This window comes from Falco rusticolus, chromosome 1 (assembly GCF_015220075.1).
Source record: "Falco rusticolus isolate bFalRus1 chromosome 1, bFalRus1.pri, whole genome shotgun sequence".
NCBI lineage: Eukaryota > Metazoa > Chordata > Aves > Falconiformes > Falconidae > Falco > Falco rusticolus.
This window is the reverse complement of record NC_051187.1, coordinates 105,045,731-105,064,941: the sequence shown is the minus strand read 5'-3', so window position 1 is coordinate 105,064,941 and position 19,211 is coordinate 105,045,731. Positions and strand designations below refer to the sequence as shown.

Genomic DNA, 19,211 nt, shown 5'->3' with positions numbered 1-19,211 from the left:
ACAGCAGCGAAAGCAAATATCAATGTACAGAGCCCCTATATCTCAATAACAATCACCTCTTGTTTGCTGAACAGTCTTGTCTAGCCAGAGAGCTTGTAAACAGATTTTTAAAGTTTAGAATTGAACTAGAAGTAATCAAAGGCTGAAATATTTATTCAATAAAAATTATACAGAAATATAACCCTTGAGAATAAAAATCATGCATCCATAAAGGGTAAAATACAGCACAACATTTTTGTGAGTGCTGACAAGCAAGGAAGTAGCAAATTCATTTATCAAATAAGAGAAACTTTACTAAGTATTTTAAACTGACATAGTAACATACAATCTCTTCTAGGAAATCTCACCCATGTTCAGCAATATTAGAAATATATCCCAGTACTAAAAGTATGCAAAGCTGATATAAATCTTAACTTCAGAAGGTAAAATCTTAAAAAAGTACATTTACTCTATCACCTACTGTTGAACAAATTCAAAAGGCTTCGCAAACTTATCTGAGGTTGCATTGTTACATTTTTCATCTAACAAAAGTTTTTACACCAAAGGCAATATTGCAGTTTAACTGTGTGAAAAGATCTACAGTAGGCATATGATTTAATAAAATAAAATAAAAGGTCTTTCTCTGACAATGGCCAATAGTAGATGTTTCTGTAAAACAAATCAGAGATCTTTAAGAGCCAGAATGCCATTGTGTTGCAACAGTTTTAGTTTTCATTTCATTTTATTTTGTACTGCATTTTAACAAGGACATATAATATTTGGTGAAATCAAAAACTAGAGGGTTTCTGCCGGACAAGGTCCTGCTAATAGAAACAGTCAATCTTCCATATGATGGTTTTTACTCACATTTCCAACATCTACTCACAGAAAAACTGCTGTAGGGAAGCAAACTTGCTTGTTGCAAATATGCCTCCTTCCGGAGAGCAGCGCTCATTCTGCATTACCTGCCTTTTCTCCAGCAGAGGCGTTTTGCACAAGTGCAGAATAAGTAAACACAGCAACTGCTGACTGATGGCAAGTGCAGCTCATTTTGGTATGAATAGGAAGGTCAAAAGAGGTTAGAAGTTTCAAATAAATCTTCACTCGCTTGAACGAAGACGATAATTGAGAGAGATAAGCAGCCTTGGCAGATTGCTTCAGCCTTTCAGATCACCTGTAGAAGTACCTGTCCTATGCCTGGGCTCTGGGCAAGGTAACTTTGGAGGAGGCAAAGATGAGCCAGGCTGCATGGCAAGACTGTAAGTCTCCAATTCCCATTGCTCTGGCTTGGGTGCATCAGCACACGTGTGAGATAGCAGCTCCCCAGGCTCTTCCCTGGGAAGCAACTGCCGCTGGCCAGATGTGCTGGCTACATGCAGGCATCAGAAGGAGGGTTATTTTGAGCTGGTATTAGTATGATCCACACAGCATGTGCTCACTGGTGCCATGGTACACAAAGGACATGAGACGTACTCCTGGAAAGCATCCTCTAGCCTGGTCTAGCTCTTAAAACAAGGCAGGTTGTATGCTCCGAGACCACTCCATGATGCAAACCAGTGCATAGGAAGTAGCAACAACTCAGGGAATTTTCTGCCAAAACCAGAACTATGGTTTTAATCATCTTCCCTCATCTCACAGGTTGTAGCAGTGATCCTCCTTTAATGCTGAACTCATCCAGAACACTGCTGTAGCTTCAGCTTACAGGCATTTAAACTAGAGCTGACAGGCTCTCAATGCACAAGTAAAATAGGAATACAAATTTAACCTGTCCAAAATCAGTGGCTCTGGGGTCCCAGCTTAAGCATGCAAAGGAACATGATGCTGCTCTTCTCAGTGCCAAAAAGGTGCTGAAATTTTCCAAACCAAACACATGCACAAAATTTTTGAACAAATTTTGAAATTAAAAAAAAATTATAGAAGTCTTAGATGTAAAAATAATAAAATCCTGTAGGAAATTTTTGCTTAGAATAGATAAGGAAATGTACTCACTACAGGCATCTCCTATTTTGCCCAATAGCTCAGATTCAAACATACACTCCTCCTTTAACATTAGTTCTCAATCCTAAACTAAATTGAATAACAAAATGAGAGGGGAAAAAGGAAAGGGAACAACAGAAAACACTGGAAGACTACATACAATATTTAATTTACCCAAGTAAACTGAACATGGAACTGACCAAAGAAAATCTGATTATTTGTTAGTTGTTTCTTCTTAAAGTCACATTTGGAACCCAAGTGACGGACATGTATTTGTGTGATGAACTATGTAGCGTGCAGGTTTTATTCAGAGGCTAATTAGCTTTTTATATTGGGAACCTGTGAAAAGCTGCTTTATATTATTTGTGAATGGCACATTACCATTTCACTATTCTGTTGCTATGGCAATACCAGCAGCACATAGTAAGTAAACAGGATTTTACATGTATTTGCCCAGATACCTACTTTAGAACATATCATTCAGAGCAGCATTCATTATCTAGCTCAGGACACATTTGCCTTACATTTACATGTCTCTATACTCCCTAACAGAGGCTTAGAGTTTCAAGTTGATACAGTATATGTAAGTTAACACAGTGTATTTGACAGCGTAAGCATCATAGACTACTCAGGCAGAGTAATAAATGGTCAGATTTTTCAGAAATGTTTAGATATAGCTTTTTCCTTTATACATGTTGATGACAAAAAAAAAATAGGGAAAAGAGTGATTTAACACTTCTCATTATAGAGCTATTCCTCATTTCATCCTTAAATTGACTCATGCCTTTCAGGTAGGTGACAACATTGATAAGCAGAAATTACATTTTGCTCTGAGTAAATTGCAAAACAGTGAATTTGGGTTTCTTTTTTTCAAGATCATCCAGTAACCCAAGATCTTTACTAATAAGGAATGGATAAATTGAAGTGGTTGTGTTATAAGATGTATGTACAAGCATTCCCTACAAATTTAACTTAATTTTTGTCAATGAGCGAAAAACCTTTCTGCAAAGTACTTGAAGATGCCCAACAGAACTTGCTGTTCCTGGAATTCAAGTAATCAGCAGTTCTTGGATAATGTGAGCAATAGGAAGGACAAAATAAAAAAACATGAAAAAATAATTGTCTCACATTGCAGCCATTTCCCTCTGATCATCAATTTTATATGAACAGAAAACAGCTGATGTAGTACCAGGAGTAAAATTAATTCAGTAGACACCCGGAGTGCAGGAAGGGATCTGGTGAGAGCCAGAGCAGCAGGACAGTCTTGCAACCTGGAGATGTCATGGGAGAGTTCAAAAGGGCTCTTAGTGGACCTACTGGAAATGAGCCTGGGCAGAAGAGTCAGGACACAGCCTTTCTGCCTGCCAGTAGCTGGTAACAAATGCTGGATGCGCTTCTGAACAGTCACTCAGACCAATGAAACCAATTACTTTGTTTTCACACATGTAGCTTACCCTTCAAATAATTTGCTCTCTTTTCAATATATCCTGGTCTATAGATGTGGTTATCAGGCCTCATAATCAGATAGGGTTTTCAGACAGCCCATGCTAAATCAGGAGCTGGAGGGATGAGGAGCACAACGAAGGCAGGAGAGCGTCCGGAATGCAGGGAACATGCCCACTCACACTAAATCATCTTCCTTAATTCCTTCCGCCTGCACATTAACTACCTCATTGTGCCACCGGAAGATATTTTCAAGATAACCTATAAATTATATTCATGGAAATGTACATATTTCCTCATAGAAATAGAGCTATAATAAATATTTATGAAATGAAAAATGTCTGTCAAACACCAGTTTGCTACTACCTTAATACCATGGAAAAAATATAAGCAGATTTAGAAGCTACAAGGGATATTGATTTATTTGTGTTTTAAAACAGGAAGGAATCTTGCTCTCATTCCAGAAATAGGAAACAAAAAATCCCACATATGTCACTACAACATTTTTTTTTCACCTGTTTACTGCTCTAATGCTGTTTGATAACTTAGTAAATAAACAGCATCGGCTTACTGGATTGCCTTTAAAAAGAACCAAACAGGTAGCATGCATATTAAAATACAGACAGTATGTAATGAACGGGGCAGCAAATCTATTCCATGTAACAGTAACGCAACATAATTCAAGAGGATTATTTATCACTCTGCAGTTATCAAACTGTAACTCCAGTTCCCCCATCTCTCCTCCACTTTTAGCTCACGCTACATACAAATAGATACAAGTTTGTCCAAGGACAACTGCTTCTCCAACACTGCTGCCTGCAGGAAAAATAAGCTTTGAATAATTACATGTTCTTTTACTGTTCCTAAATATATTCCTCCCTCTGCTTTGCCACAGGAGCATGGCATACCGACTGCCATGGGGTACGCGGTGGCTCCACATCACTCTGGGGTCTACCCAGTTCACATCCAGCTGTATGAGGCCTGGAAGAAGGTCTGGCACATCCGAGTGACCAGCACAGAAGAATACCCACACCTGAAGCCTGCACGGTACAGACGGGGCTTCATCCACAATGGCATCATGGTACACTGCATTTCCATGCTTCATAGCAATACTACTTTAAGTGACTCAAAAGTGTGCTATTTTTACCAAAGGCTTCAAGTTTTACAGTAGTCATTAAAATTCTCTGTGATCGAGGATTTGTAAGGGTGCCAGAATAGTGCATTTTTTATGCAGCCAGTTTTTCTAAATAGTCACACAACTCGGGCAACTGCAAACATTATCCTCAGAAACCAAACGTACCTGTAGTCCCATCAACTATCAACAGAGTTACAAACACATACTTTGAAATTCATTAAACTGCTTAAGACCTATCTTTCAAGCTCTAGTTCATCTTTATGCATGAAAGGAGTAGAAAACACCACCTGGGAAGGTGAGCAAGTGTAAGTAATCTCCTCCAGCAGGGAAGACTCTTCTCAGAGGCCGAGGTTTCATTCCAAATTTTGCTCCTGAAATTCCCAGAGCCAGGGACCGGACGCATGCCTGACACTTCCAGACCGTGCGTTTGTGCAAGGAAAGTGAAGGCTCCTCCCATACACACTGCGTGAAGGACAGGAAAATGTATAAAATCATTTGGCCTGTCTTACCAGCCAGCTGCGTGCAACCCTATAGATATGTGAAATGCAAAACCTGAATATGCATAAGTGAAATTAGAAATATTTCAAGGGAAAGTCCCAGATTGCCTTAAAATCCCAGCTGACTCTAGTATTGCCTACACATTTTAAATCAAAACTGTGGTCCCCTAAACAAGACAAAAGGAATGTCTTAATCAAACCCGAGAAGTTACTGCGCAGAGTCCAATTACCATTGGAATAGGCTCAAAGTCAGCAGTACATTTACACATACATTGGAAGGCCTTTTGTTTCTCTCCAGTTACTGTCTTTGCTTTTCTGCTCAGATAAAGTAACAAACAAAACCTATATTCAGCAGAGTGTTTTAATGCATGTGTAAGTGCACTGCTGAATTTTGTCTCTGCATGAATTAGGCAATACCCACAAGCCCTGATAGTTGTCTTTACCAGAGCCTTTTGATAGTACCTAGATAATAACGTAACTAAACTCTCCAGTCCTCCAACATGAGTTTGCTTGCCCACACCTGCTAGCTGGCTTCTTCCCAGCGTGCAGCCTCCTGATTTAGGATGGGATAGGAGGCTGACCGCAGGCTGGTCTCATGTGAGCATCTCACCCGTCCTGTCCGCATTTCACAAATGGGAATGAGGGGCTGGGTATGGTTTTAAGGACTGAGCAAAGTATGAAGCAGCAGGTCTTTGGCAGTCCGCAGCCTTGAATACCAATTCAGTTCAGCATCCCAAGAACAGTAAGATTAATTGGCTGTGATAGCAAAGATGGCCAGGAAGCACAATTTATCTGCTAATAAACTAACTCACCTTGATAAAGGAAGAGAGGTTTGGCTTTTTGTTTTCTTCCTTTCCCAAATGCTGGGAAACACTTAGGAGTGTATGAGCTGAATAAAACCGCCTGCATGAAAGCCAAGCGCATGTGTGTGGCAGCTTTTTGGAGCTGGCATCTGGAAAGCTGCACCTCTGCAGGACCGCCCTTGCTTACCGTGAAAGTACAGGAGGCACAAAGGGGCCCATAAACGTGCCAGAGCCCAGAGGCAGAAAGGGTTGTGATTTTATTTCTTAGAGTTGCTGGAGGGATCGGGATGGCTGTGCCAGGATGAGTTTGCAGGAAGAAGTTAATGTGATGATACTGTTACTTTGTTCTCAGGTGCTCCCTCGACAGACCTGTGGCCTTTTCACTCATACTATTTTTTACAAGGAATATCCTGGGGGTCCTCAGGAGCTGGACAAAAGCATCCGAGGAGGTGAACTCTTCCTCACCATTCTCCTGAATCCTGTAGGTACCACCTTTTGCTATTCTTTGGACACGCTGACTGATGGGGAGGAAGGAGGGAGGAAGCAAAGGGGATCGGTTTTCTTTGATCTTGCTTGGGAAATAAAACTCAAGACCACTTGCTCAGAGGTAACAAGCAGTTTAAGAGGAAAGGAGCAAAATGTCTTCTGCTAATTTCTAGTTACAATTGTATGAAACAAGTTACTGGAAAAAGCATTAATTTCAGCTCCATACTGTTTCCCCATGAGAGAAGAGTGCACTGACATGTCTGAGACTGAAAGAAACCAGCAAGGGCAGAGAAAACTGTGTGATCTTACTGTGCTTTTCCTTTTTTCCATAAGCTTGGCTTCTCAGGCACTCCTAATACAGCTTGATGTAAAGCCTAGGGCTCAGGCCTGATATCATTCCCCTACCACTGGCTCTTAAAAACAGGATTTATACAGATAAAGTACCCTAAACAGTACACAGCCTTCCAACAAAAAGTTTTGCTTTGCTCAGTGCTGCATTTTTTTTTCCTCTGTCAACATTACATGAACTATAAACTATAGATATAAATGTATGTGTGCACATATAAATAACCTACATATGTATAAATCATATATATGTGTGTGTTTAATCAGAAGTGCCACAGACTTTCAGAAGGATTTTCAGAGTTATCATGCAGTTTTGTCTCTCAGCTGATAAAGGGGTCTGAACTGTGCTGTCCTAATATACACACACATGACAACATGATGTGTGATTTGGCTTACCAAGGGGCAAGGAGAAAAACTACCTGACTGCAGATGCTGTATTTTGAAGTCACAGTTCTCTTGCCAGTGAACAACAGGCTGGTGCCATTTAAGACAGCAGTCTAGAGGTGGAAGCAAGAGGGAAAAGAACAAAAAAACCACCCCACCCCCCCAAAAAATAATCATGTAACAATTCTTTTTTGCCATTGTCCTCCCTTCTTCCTGTTCCATCCAAGCAGGCTACACTACTCACAAGATACATGGCTTGTGTCTTGCCAGGTGGCCTAATTTTCAGTGGGTTTAAATTGCAGTACTCATTGACTTCTCTGCAGAGTTAAAGAAACTTCAGGTGGAGCTAACTCTCAAATCCAGGTCACATTTATTTAGAGACCTAAATATAGATTTTGGTATTATATAATTAGATGCTTGTAGGTGAAAATTTTGGCTGGGGAGCTAAGTTGGTGTCCAAGTCAAAGATTCAGTGGGCTTAAAGAAATAGGACACTTCTGTTAGGAATTTATCTGTACCATACACGTGACACCCAATTTGAGAATAAAAGATATCCGTGTTCTTTATTCTGTCTCTCCATTACCTGCAGCTCTCAGGCTCGCTTTTCTTCCCATAGTTTTCTTAAGTGTAAGTTAGCTCATCACTGTGTTGGGATGCTACTAGAATTTATCATTATCTTTATTACACTTTGATCAATACCTGTACATCTTTCACTTATCTGAAGACTTCCCCAGATTTAGGCATTGCAGCAGTCTGCAGCAGAGTATGGTTTTACTTCACTTCATTGCCATGTCCAAGCCTGTGAGCATGCTCTGGCCACCCTGACTTCCCCCCCTACAGCTCACCTTTTCCCCAGTTTCAGGTTTTTCTTACTGACAGCAAATAAGCAAGAAGATACAGGCTCACAGATGCTCATTAGAAATTTCACCCTTTGCATTTTTTAAGCAATCGCATCCAAATGTTTTTCCCAAAGACTGGCTGAGGCTATGGAGAAGGGCAGCTCTTCAGTTAGTCTGAAAATTATTTAAAAGGCCATTCTTGACCGCTGAATGAAATCAGATAGACCTTTGCCGCCCTTTATTACACTCTCCATAATGCCTTAGCCTGCACTTTTCAGGCAGGTCCCAAGCAGGACCAGCCTCAGAGGTCCTGGAGCATCTTTGCCCTGGAAGCTCTGACAGCCCCAGCTGGTTGTGCCAGCCCTGCAGGAAGGTTCCCCCACCAGGTCCAATTGCTTCCCCAGGAAAGGGCCAAATCCCACCCTAGATGGGTGCTGTAGCACAGATGGGTGCTCTTGGTGCCCTGCTGACTGTGACACAAAGAATACTTGAGAGAAGCAGTTCTACCATCCATCTTCTAAGTTTCAGGAGCGATGCAGCTGAGACAGGACCTTGCCTAGGAAGGCAGTGTATAATGGCAGGCAAAGCATTCCAGAGTTAATCATGCATCTGTGATGTTCCTGACAGTTAGAAGACCTTCTTCCAGAGAAAGGGGAGGGCATATTTTTCCTTGATTTTCTTCAATACATGAAGTCATTGTTTTGCCCAAGTTATGTTGCAATAACTTGAGTGTGCAATATATATTATTGGGTGTTTTTTTACAGTATAGAAAAACTGTTAATGTTCCATTCCCCCCTCCCACTTTTGTGATTTTCTATCTTTACCTCATCAAAACTGATATTTTACTGAGCTAGGTGACACAAGTGAAATACTGAAATGCACTTCCCCAACTCTGAGTTAAGTATGAATCTGTTCCAATATAAGTGCTTATTCAGACAGGAAGAAATATAATTAAATCATGTGTGAGCTGAAGTAAGATATATCACAAAACCCCTCCATCATTCAAGTCGGGTTGATACACTACCCTATGAAATATGCACCAACTGACAACAGTAAAAGCAAAATCTAGCCTTATCTCAGAAGGAAACTAGTCTGAGTAGGAAACAAAATAATCTGTATTCATACACCCTTTTCCTTTTTATAAATACGGAATTTGGACGGCACACAAATCAACCAATGGGAAGATGTTTCTTTTATTCAGTGTAAGAGAAGGTGTAACAGTTTGGTGGTTAATGTGAAAAAGTTCACAGATTAGTATCTAAAAATCTATGGTATCTTCTGAAAAGAATCAATAGAGTGCCTATTGCACTGGCCATTCACCAATTCCAGAGCATACTTTTTCATTCAATTGATATGATGTGTTCTCCAATCTGGCAGCGGTGCATACTGGAATTAGCAACAAAAGAGTTCCCATCTTCTGTTCTAGAAGCTTTTCACACACCTCTGCTCATTAATAAGCTTCAGTCATATCTGAATGTCAACCTGTGCAGTTCATGGCTTTACCAAGAGCACAGCTCAGGGGTTTACCACCAGCAGTACAGCATAAACCAGCATGTGCTCTCCAAATGGATTATGGAAAAGAATGGTCTGGAATGTAAAGGCTTTTTCAAAACCATAATTTAATATTTTGTTGTTGAATTATATCGAATGAGATGCCTAATATAGTCCATGCATAGAAACCATATCCATAAAATAAAATCTTAATCAGAATGCACTGTCCCCCCAGCACACAGGCTGCTTCACATATCTTTTACACAGTTACCCCATTTCAAGCTTTGCAGGCAAGGGATTGCCCATACCATTGTTTATTTTTGCAATATCGACACTATTAAAAATATTTTTTATTTACTCTTTAAAAGCATTGCCAGTCTCTTTCTTAGTGTGGAGGAGACATGCAGAAATAGACTAGCTCCTACTAATTTTACTGCCATGTGGTCACACAAATCTTGTGCTGACCAGGCTCAGTCTCAAGCAGGTGTGAGCCGCTGCCACCGGCATTAGTACAAGTACATACATACAGCAAGGGGAAAGGTGAACCCTTTGCAGGAGCCGTGTGCTCATCTGGAGGGTGGAGATGGTGTAAGACTGTTTCTGCTTGCAGAAAGCGAGTGTATGCATGTGCCCTCTCACAGTGCTGCGAGGCTACCATGACAACTGGAGTTAACATACAAAATGTGTGTATTATCACAAAAAGATCATATTCCAAAGTCCACGATCGGGTTAGAAATCTCCTTCGGCAGCTAGTTACCTGCCCTGTGGTGTGCGGTGTTGTTCACTACCCCCGCCTGATTCAAAAAGCACAGCAGCAACAACAAAAAAAGCAAACTAAAAAAAGGAATAGCTGGTTTCAGAGCCCTTTCTACAGCTACAGACAATCATTCCGTTAACATTTTATGTGGTGCCTCCTTGATCATCAAGTAGGCTGGAAGTTAGAATAGGGTTTCTGAGCAAGTTTGTGGTTGTTGCCCATCTTTCTTTTTTCTTCCTCCCTTTACCAGTTTTTATATCTGTATGTTTCTCTAGATGAGCCTGAAAGGTTTGGGCAACAATTCCAAGTTAAGTGTGATATATAACAATATTTTGGCTTTAGAAGCTTGAAAATCTAGATGCTTTCCCTATAAAAACAAACCAAACCATAAATAACTGATAATACACTTTTTAAATGAAAAATAAAGTGAGCTGTGCAGTTCAGTGACATCTTCCTAAAGCAGCTATGGTAAGGGCTGGGCTCCCACACTCCAAACAAGTATCTCTCTGCTCCTAGCTTCTCTTTTGGAGGCAGCTACCTAGTTTCCTTCAAATCAAAGCCCTGGACCTGGGGTTTGAGGATGATTTACTTTAGAGATTGTTTCCAAAAGTCAGTCTGGGTGAGGATGCACTGGTTTGGGCTCTCTGCAGACATCTAACACTATTCCCAGCAGGCTTTTAGTCCTCACATCTTCCCACTCTTTTGCTCTATGTCCTTGAGTGTGCAACACCTATTACCGATACTATGCATGAAAGCATCCCTCTAAAGCAACAACATTGTTCTCTCACCATTTCAGACCCTTAAAAAACAGACATACAAAATAATTGTTATATCTTTGAGCTGTATGTGCAGAAACTCTGTGGTGGGAGCAATGTAGGCATGAGCTTACTCCATGAGTGGGTACAGAGGAACAGCACACCCCGCATCTCATACCCCCACGTACACACAAAGCATCACTGCTGTAAGTCACCTCCTACTGCCACAGGGAAATGACAAAAGCTGTTGGGAGTACTAAAACCAAAAAACTTCTCTCACTTTCAGTTTGCCCTCTTGAAAAAACATGTAGGTGAATCTATTGCTTATTAAGTAGTAGACTGAAAACACTTGCTAAAAAAGTGCAATGAGGTGCTCATAGTCTGGCCTCTCTTTCTCTTCACCATCCAGCACCAGCTTCCTTACTTTGTCTTACTGGTCCAACAGTTGCCTTTTTTACACAAACCGGTACCATATATACTCGCTAGTTAGGGAGGACAAGAGTACAGCTGAGAATAGTTCAGTTCATGTCCACAGTTATTTTGAGGCAAGGCTTCTAGAAGTGAAAAGCCATACTTTACTCTCTGGTAAATAGAATTATTACAAGTTTTCCCACACACACAGACTTCAAGACAGCCTTTTTCAGACTGTTTCAAATTTTAGAAATAATCACAGTGCCTTGATTAAAACCAGCATAACACCACCTTTTGCTGTGGATTACATCTATTTAGCTGTCTAAAACCAAACTAAAAGTCAGCTATTTCTGGTCTTCTAACGTAAGATGTCAGGGGCAAAGAAATAGAAACCTGAAAGTCTGTGAATAAGTGGTGACACAAGCTGTTCTGGCGAAGCAGATACACAAGAAGTGGATGAATAAACTTCAGCATGAACAGCAGCCCAAGCACAACGGAACCCAAGTCAACATCAACACTAGCTTCCAGTAGGACTACTGCCAGCCTTTTGACCCTACAACCACAGACCTAACAGGCTGTCTGCATTAGCATCAATACTTCGAACAGGTCAACCCCACGCAACTGAAACAGCCCCCAGCAGGGTTAAAAACCAAGCAATAGATCATGGTTCTTCTCAGCACAAGGGCACGGCATCTGCACTACCATCCTGCTTTGCTCAGGAAAATGCCTTGCCTGGATGATGTAGACCAGGGTTTCCAGGCACAAAGCAGTGACTTGATTTGTAGTTGTGTTTTTAACGGGATTTCAGCAGTGAGGGTGGCTTGTAAAAGATAACACAGGGAGGTTCATGTTTCCTTAGGCTGTTATGACATCCATTTATAATCTTTTATCCCACCCCTCCAAACAAGTGCAAGTAGGAATACAACTTAAATAATCAAATTTTGATTACACATTTTCTAATTAGTTTGATTACTGAAGCACATTTCAAGAATAATTAAGCATAGGGAAGCAAGTTTACTAAATAGGGCTAACATATCAGATAAGAAGGATGTATTTACAACTAATCTAGGGTCAGGCTGCAACTCTCTTAATGATAATGGCAGACAGAGATCTAATTGGCATCGTGGTACATTGACTGCAACACTATTTCTTCTGTGAGGATCTGTTCCAGGCACTGCACATGTGAGAAGTTCACAAAGGGGCTTCAGCAGGGAGCAGGTGGGAGATAATGAAGCTTTTTCATGATGTAAGGAACCTGCAGCTAAATCCTGTTAAAAGGGAAGAGCCGAACTTTAGAACATGCTGCCAACGAAGGCTGCAGGCAGATTCTCTTTATCCCCCCTCCTGAGCCTTGACAAGCAACTGGTTTACAGAAACCTTATCCATTACTTGGGTTTGAGTTAGCAATTTCAGCAATGTATTACAAATAAATAGTAAGTTCCTATACCAAAAAATGTTTGCACTTCCACGAAGCAATACCACATAGATAGTTAAATTAGAAAATGCCCAAGTGACATTGCATTAGGAGAGTTTGCAGAGAGATTGTCAAGGGGATCTTCCAATGGATTTCTTTTTTTTTTTTTTTTCCCCTCAAATGGCTTCTACTGAATATTCTGTGGCTCACAGAGATATTTTCACTTTCTAATTTATGAATCCTAAAGATGAGTCATGTCTGACAGTGATGATTTAGTAGTATGCAGAGGAGGGATAAATTCCACCAAGACAGACAGAAATCAAACCAACTTTCCTTTGAGTTTTAATGAGGGTTACAAGAATCCCAGCCAGACCTTTCCAGGATCCAGCTAATGCAGAAGGCTGCTCAAGTTTAGAGTTTGGGGTACTTATTCTTTGCATAAACACTTCAAAGCAAAGCTCATTAGAGTCAGTGGGAAAAGTCTCAATGAAAAGAGTGGGTCTGAAATAAACCTAAATAGTGCAACTCTTTCAAAAGGTATCAAGCTAACTCCTTTCTGAAGGGTTTTGTTCATTTGTAGGCTTAGAACAATAACAAGGAGCTTCGGAGGTATATACAGATAATACACACATACAGTTAGGGACAGAAAATAAGACATTATTCTTCTCTTGGAGTTTTCCTTGACTATTTGATACAAGAAAAGCAGTGAAACATTCAGCTGAATATTTTTCTCCTTTGCCACACCAAAGCGAAATGTTCAATCATTGTTATTATCATCATTGATGTTATTTATTTTGTGGTTTGATAAACAGCACCAAAAATCAGTTATTCATTAAATCCTCATTAAGACAAAACTCCTACGAAGTCATCACATCAGTACTTCTGTCCACTACAATTAGTACAAGTAAGCAAAAAAGACAAAACCCAGGAAAAGACATCCAAAACTTCCATCAATCAAAAATGTAAAAAGAAATTTTTACAAAACTACTTTTATGACTAATCTAATTTTGAGCAAAATAAAACTTTTCACAAGACTAAGATTCTTACCACTGTGCTGCGCCAACATATACGTCTGCATTAATTGTAGTTAGATCTTAAAAGAAGAAATTTTTTTACATTAGTACTCAAGAAAGTATGTTGTTACTCAAGACATATCTTCAAAGCCAGGAATTTAATACTAAAGAGCATCAGGCAAGAAGAATACCAGGTCCTTAACCTGAATATAACACCACCCAGCTACATAAATGAGTTGGAAAATTCTTTGGCTCTGACCAGTATTGTAGCAACTCTATCCCTTGTGAAAAATATTTAGGTTTTCTGCAGCTGTACAGCATTCCACTGCTTCAACAGAACAAACAAAGTCAACTTTTTTTAAAAAAAATCTTGTTATTTACTTTCTAAACTATTTCAAACAGCATCATTTTCTTTTCTGTCTTTCTAAACCATGCCAGTTCTTTACAGCTTTTTGCAGTGCATTGAAGTGCTTTCAAAGATATTTTTTTAAAAAGATGTTATTTCATCAGGTTACATAACTAAAAAATTATGGCATTTCAAGGAGCTCAACATTTCAGTCATTTTCAGCATTATTTTGTTCTCCTTCTCATTATTTACTTAGCTTAGTTGTCCTTTAGAATAACTTTATCCATTCCCAGAATGTATTTGGAAAATCCCCCTTCCTCTTTGTTCATTTCACCAGTGCTGTGCCATATTCCTTTTTCTGTTGCCCCCCCCCCCCTTTTTTTTTTAAATACCTTCCCATCAAACATTAACAGACTTTACATGCATTTCTGTTTTCACATACTTGGTAGAGAAAGACAAATTAACTGATATTAAAGTCAACCTGCATTAAGGTACCTTCTTTCATTTGAAAGAACTTTGTTATTAAAGCTGCCACATGCCAGTCAGAGCAATATATTTTTCTAAGGCACAGCTCATGGTCACGTCATCTGCTATCATGAACAAACATGGAGCATGAGGTGGAGCTAGCAAATGGGATGAACAGAGCAAATCCCTTGCTTTGCTTCAATATGTAAACCATGAAAGTTTATAATTAAAAAAAAAAGTTCAGAGTGTACAGTTCCCAAACTGAAATATGTTCAGCAGCAAAAAGCAGGTTTCTCATAAGAAAAGTTAGGGAACTCTTGTTGGAGTTGTAAATTTAAAGGAGGATTTTCCACATCCAAGTGTCAGGCTTAAAACTAAGTGGGTTCAGCCCGTGTTCTCTGACCATTGCCCTTCATTCAGTCTCCTGAGAAATGCTCTGACATATTTAAAGCATGCTTTTACAAATTGTTCTATATATCACATCTTCAGCATCCACAAGGTCTTCCAGTATCTGTTTTCTAGTTCATCTCCTTTACTCCCCTGCTTCACAGACAATAAAGAACAGTCATAAACGTTTAACAGCCAAGATAAGCTAATAAATACAGCCCTAAATATTATTGCCCCTACAAACAAGAGCGAGAGAGTAATTTCTCCTAAAAAAAACCCAGCTCCTTAAACCAGAGAGCTTTTTATTAAGCCAGCAAGTGACAGCACAAAAAGTCACCTCAGTCAAAACCTAAAGCAAAAATAAGTGCATCAGGATTTGAGAAGAACCAGCAAGACCAACTTGGCTCAGTTGACTGGTCAGTTAATTGGATTTACTTGCCAGTCCAGTGCATGTTTTTCCTCACCATCTGTTCACCTTGAAAAGCTAACGGATAACCCCCAACACAGCCACCTCCTTTCCTGCAGCACCTTTCCTATCTTCTGCTCCACTCTAGCCCCATTTTAGGTCTGCAGCCCCCAACCCCTTCTGAGGGACAGGGTCAAGTTCACCTGAAACCAAAGCAGTTGTAGACCTTGCTGTGTATGCAGGGGCAAAGCTTCTTATAAAGTATCACCCTGCCTTTGGCCACACTCAAACGGTGGAAAGGCTTGCAGAAAATGAAACCTAGTACGAGACCCCCACCATCTCAAGACATCTCCATCTCTGTCCTGGTCACGGCTGAATGCAGCAAATTATGGTTTTCAGCGGCCAGAACCAAGAAGGTCAGATACCCCTAGAGAGGTGGTGAAATTGAAGATCTCTACCAAGGATCACATTGTTACTTCTATCCATTGTATCTTCTATTCACAAGACTCTTCTCTTTTCCTGTTCTTCATTCCTTTTCCTTGTTACGCACGTGAACTTGGCTGGGCTAACTCTTCCTTTCCCCTTCTTCTCACAGGGTGTTCTAATTCAGTCTCCCACCATCTCCTTTTCATACTTCCACCAGAAAGAATTTGCTTGGGCCATTCCTGCATTTTATTTATATATATATACACACACACAAATCTCTTTAGATTAAGACCTGCATCACCACATAGTATCTAGAGACACATGCATACCCTACTCAGAATGGGTTTTGTCCATAAAGCCAGCAAAATAAGACATATTTGCAACTGACAGATCAAGCCATATTTGAAGTAAAAAAAAAAACAAACAACCACAACACACACACCACCAAAAACCACCAACCAAAAAAAACCTAGCAGAAAAGCAAAAAGTTAAACACTTTTTAAAACTCCTTTTCCCACTTCAATCAAACATCCCTAAGAAGCTTTAACCTGAGATGAAACGTGGCATATGAATTTCAGGAAGATTAGCTTCTTTTGAGGGAATTTGGTTGTTGAGAGTGAAATCAGAGTTGTGATTGAAAGGTAACTTTGAACTCAACTCAGCAGAAGCTACAGACAGTCCATAATAAGGTACATTATTATTCTAACTTCTTTGGAAGTGTCATGGGACTTTTTATTTTGAAGGCCATTTAAATGCATTTACATTTTTAAACTCTCACCATAACTAAAGGGTTATTGTTCATTTCCAGTCTGTTAGATCTATATTCTGCACATCCCACATGTGCCATACTTCGAAAATTTTGTTCTTGTTTCCTGCTCTCATCACAAAAATGGATGAGAATCACACGTTATTGCTTCAAAATATTAAAAGTGAATGCAGAGAGGGGTTAATTTATGCCTTCCACAAGAGATTTGGGAGTGTTATTATGAAACATCTTGAGTGTTAATAATATTTTTCTTTTTATTTGCTTTGTTTCTCTGAGCATAGCTGTAGAAAGAATAAAAAATATCCTTGGGCATTGTAAGAAATATGCTGCAATCCAAAAGTCATTCATAATGCAGTTCTACAAAGGGCCCTGTGAATAGAGCATCTCAGCATATTTCAGGAACAGGAAAAAGAAAGAAAGCAACCTCCCCACTACCAAAACGTCAATACTTGTTGAACCATAATTAGCAGGCTGCTCACTGCCCATAGGGACAGGCATGCTCCTCTCCAACACAAGAGGGATGCATTCATTCTACCAAATTAAAAGGGAGTTTTGCTATTAACCAGCTACATCAGAATTTTTCTTAATGGTCACAAACATACCAAATGAAAGAGAGCACGAGCTAGGCCTTATTCTTCTTTGTACAGGGGCCTATCAATGTGCCAGAACAAGGTAAAGAAACATTTTACTGCATTAAGTGAACATTACGGTGAAGAACAAGAGAGCGGCCAGATGTTTGTCCCTGTAGAGAGGGCCACAGGATTGCTGTCCCAGGGGCACTCCAGCCTCAACAGGCAGTGTAACTGCAGGACGTACTCATTAGCTTTTGCCTGAGGAAGGAGGTAGCATCTCTTCTTTTTTCAGAAAAATACTTACATCCCACACACTGTCAGCATCATAAACACTTGCGTTTTCTTCCTGCCACAGCACGTAAGGTTCAATGCAACCAATGTACATTTGTTTTGAAAGATAGCATGCTACAAAACTGCGTATCTAAAGCACAATCGCCCCTTCCCCTAAAGGTATTTCCTTTTGCAACTAGAAGTCCTGTAAGCACTGATAACATGATAGAAATATTATAATACTAACATAAAAGTTGAAGCCACTTTTATCTTCCAGCTCCAGGTGTATGATTAAATCCACTCCAGTCTTGCTCAGGCTTTAGAATCTTTTTTTCCTCTTTGTAAATCATTCTTTTTTCCCTTCATCCCACATGGCTACCCCAGCTGCAAAAAGCTGGTACGGGAAAATATTATCCCATGGAAACTCAAGCCTTCGGCAGCATATTTAGAAAGTAATTAGCTTGAAACTCAGAGCATGAAGGAAATATTTCAAGGATAACACATCTCCTTTCTTTCTTTCATGACATTTTCCTTCTTTATGAAAGCCAATACTCCACACCATGTGTTTTGGTACTTTACCAGAATTACTTCCCAGCAACTTAGGTGATGGCAGAAACAATAATAAATGACTGTGTCAACAAGAGGGTTATTGGGTAAAGAGAAAAAAGAATCTGTTACCTTCAAGCACACACCATATGATAATTTATTAAACTGTCAGGAGCAAGCCTTTAAGGTAAAAATGAGCTGACTCAGAATTCTCTGATTATGGAAAATGAATCCCTAATAGAAGTAAATGGACAAGAACAAAATTTCCTTGCTGTGTTCCCCATTCAAAATTAATTGGAAAGTGGCTGATTTGAGATTATTATATCCTCTAGTGAACTGAAAATGCTATATTTTTTTCCTCTGAAACCAAGAGTGGAGAATTAAATTAACTCTGAGGTTTGTTTGCTCAGAGTAGGCCACCAAAATGGATTAATTAATCATCATTTATGAATACTCTATAACGTAGAGCAGTCACCTCTTCATAAAACTGCTAGAATAGCAACATGACAGTAGAACAGTTGTAAAAACAAATGATAAATTTCCTGCATCTCCAATCTACATCAGCCTCCCTGGTATTTCTTTCTTTGAGGTTTGAAAGAAAGCATCCTGGTGAAAACTCTTATTCAGTGTTTATAAGAGAGCTTAGTTTAAATGGAATTATTTACAGTCATTCCATGACTCCGTGTGCTGTGCAGGGTCCTGGGCAGTAATTTTCACATGGAATGTCAGTATTGCTCTGAGACACCCTACCTTCCTCTACCTGGAGACTACAAAGTGCCACGTTAATGATAAAAGACTAATTCCATCATTCAAAACAAAGTCAGAACCAGATCTTATTTAAGCACATCTATAAAGAGAAATGTCACAGAAAGTCATTTATGGACACTTATCCAAACTAGTAATCATTTTGACCATTATTTGCCATTAGCAGAAACGACAGCACATTCCTCCCAAATTTCAGCTGGCTCAGAGGAATATGTTTTAACTCAGTGGTTGGAAGGGCAAATAGGGGGGAAAAGCAACTAAAGATTGAGTTTGGATGGCGGGGGTTTTTTTTGTTTATTTTTAAAAAAAATCACTATCACTAGATCAGGCTGCTGTTGAACTTAACTTAAGTCCTATAGAAGTGAATAGGGCAGCTTGTGTCTTTGCCTGTTGGTTTGAAGTGTGAAATACTGTGCCTTCCTCTATGGCTATTAACACCAACCACCCCACCACCACCCCAGCACCCCCCAGTTAGGCACCTGCAGTGCTAAAACAAATGCTTCACTTCTTAGGGTGGCCAATCCACCAACCTT

At 39.8% G+C, this 19,211-nt stretch overlaps 1 protein-coding gene across 5 annotated transcripts in view; it reads left to right on the top strand.

The window, feature by feature from the left end:
• Window positions 1-19,211, top strand: part of NDST4 (N-deacetylase and N-sulfotransferase 4) — a 135,722-nt gene that overhangs the window by 86,002 nt on the left and 30,509 nt on the right. For all 5 annotated transcript variants that reach the window (XM_037394223.1, XM_037394200.1, XM_037394218.1 and 2 more), the window contains 2 exons: window positions 4,295-4,480; window positions 6,187-6,315. In XM_037394223.1, coding sequence (XP_037250120.1) covers window positions 4,295-4,480; window positions 6,187-6,315 — 315 coding nt within the window. The remainder of the gene's footprint in view (window positions 1-4,294; window positions 4,481-6,186; window positions 6,316-19,211) is intronic.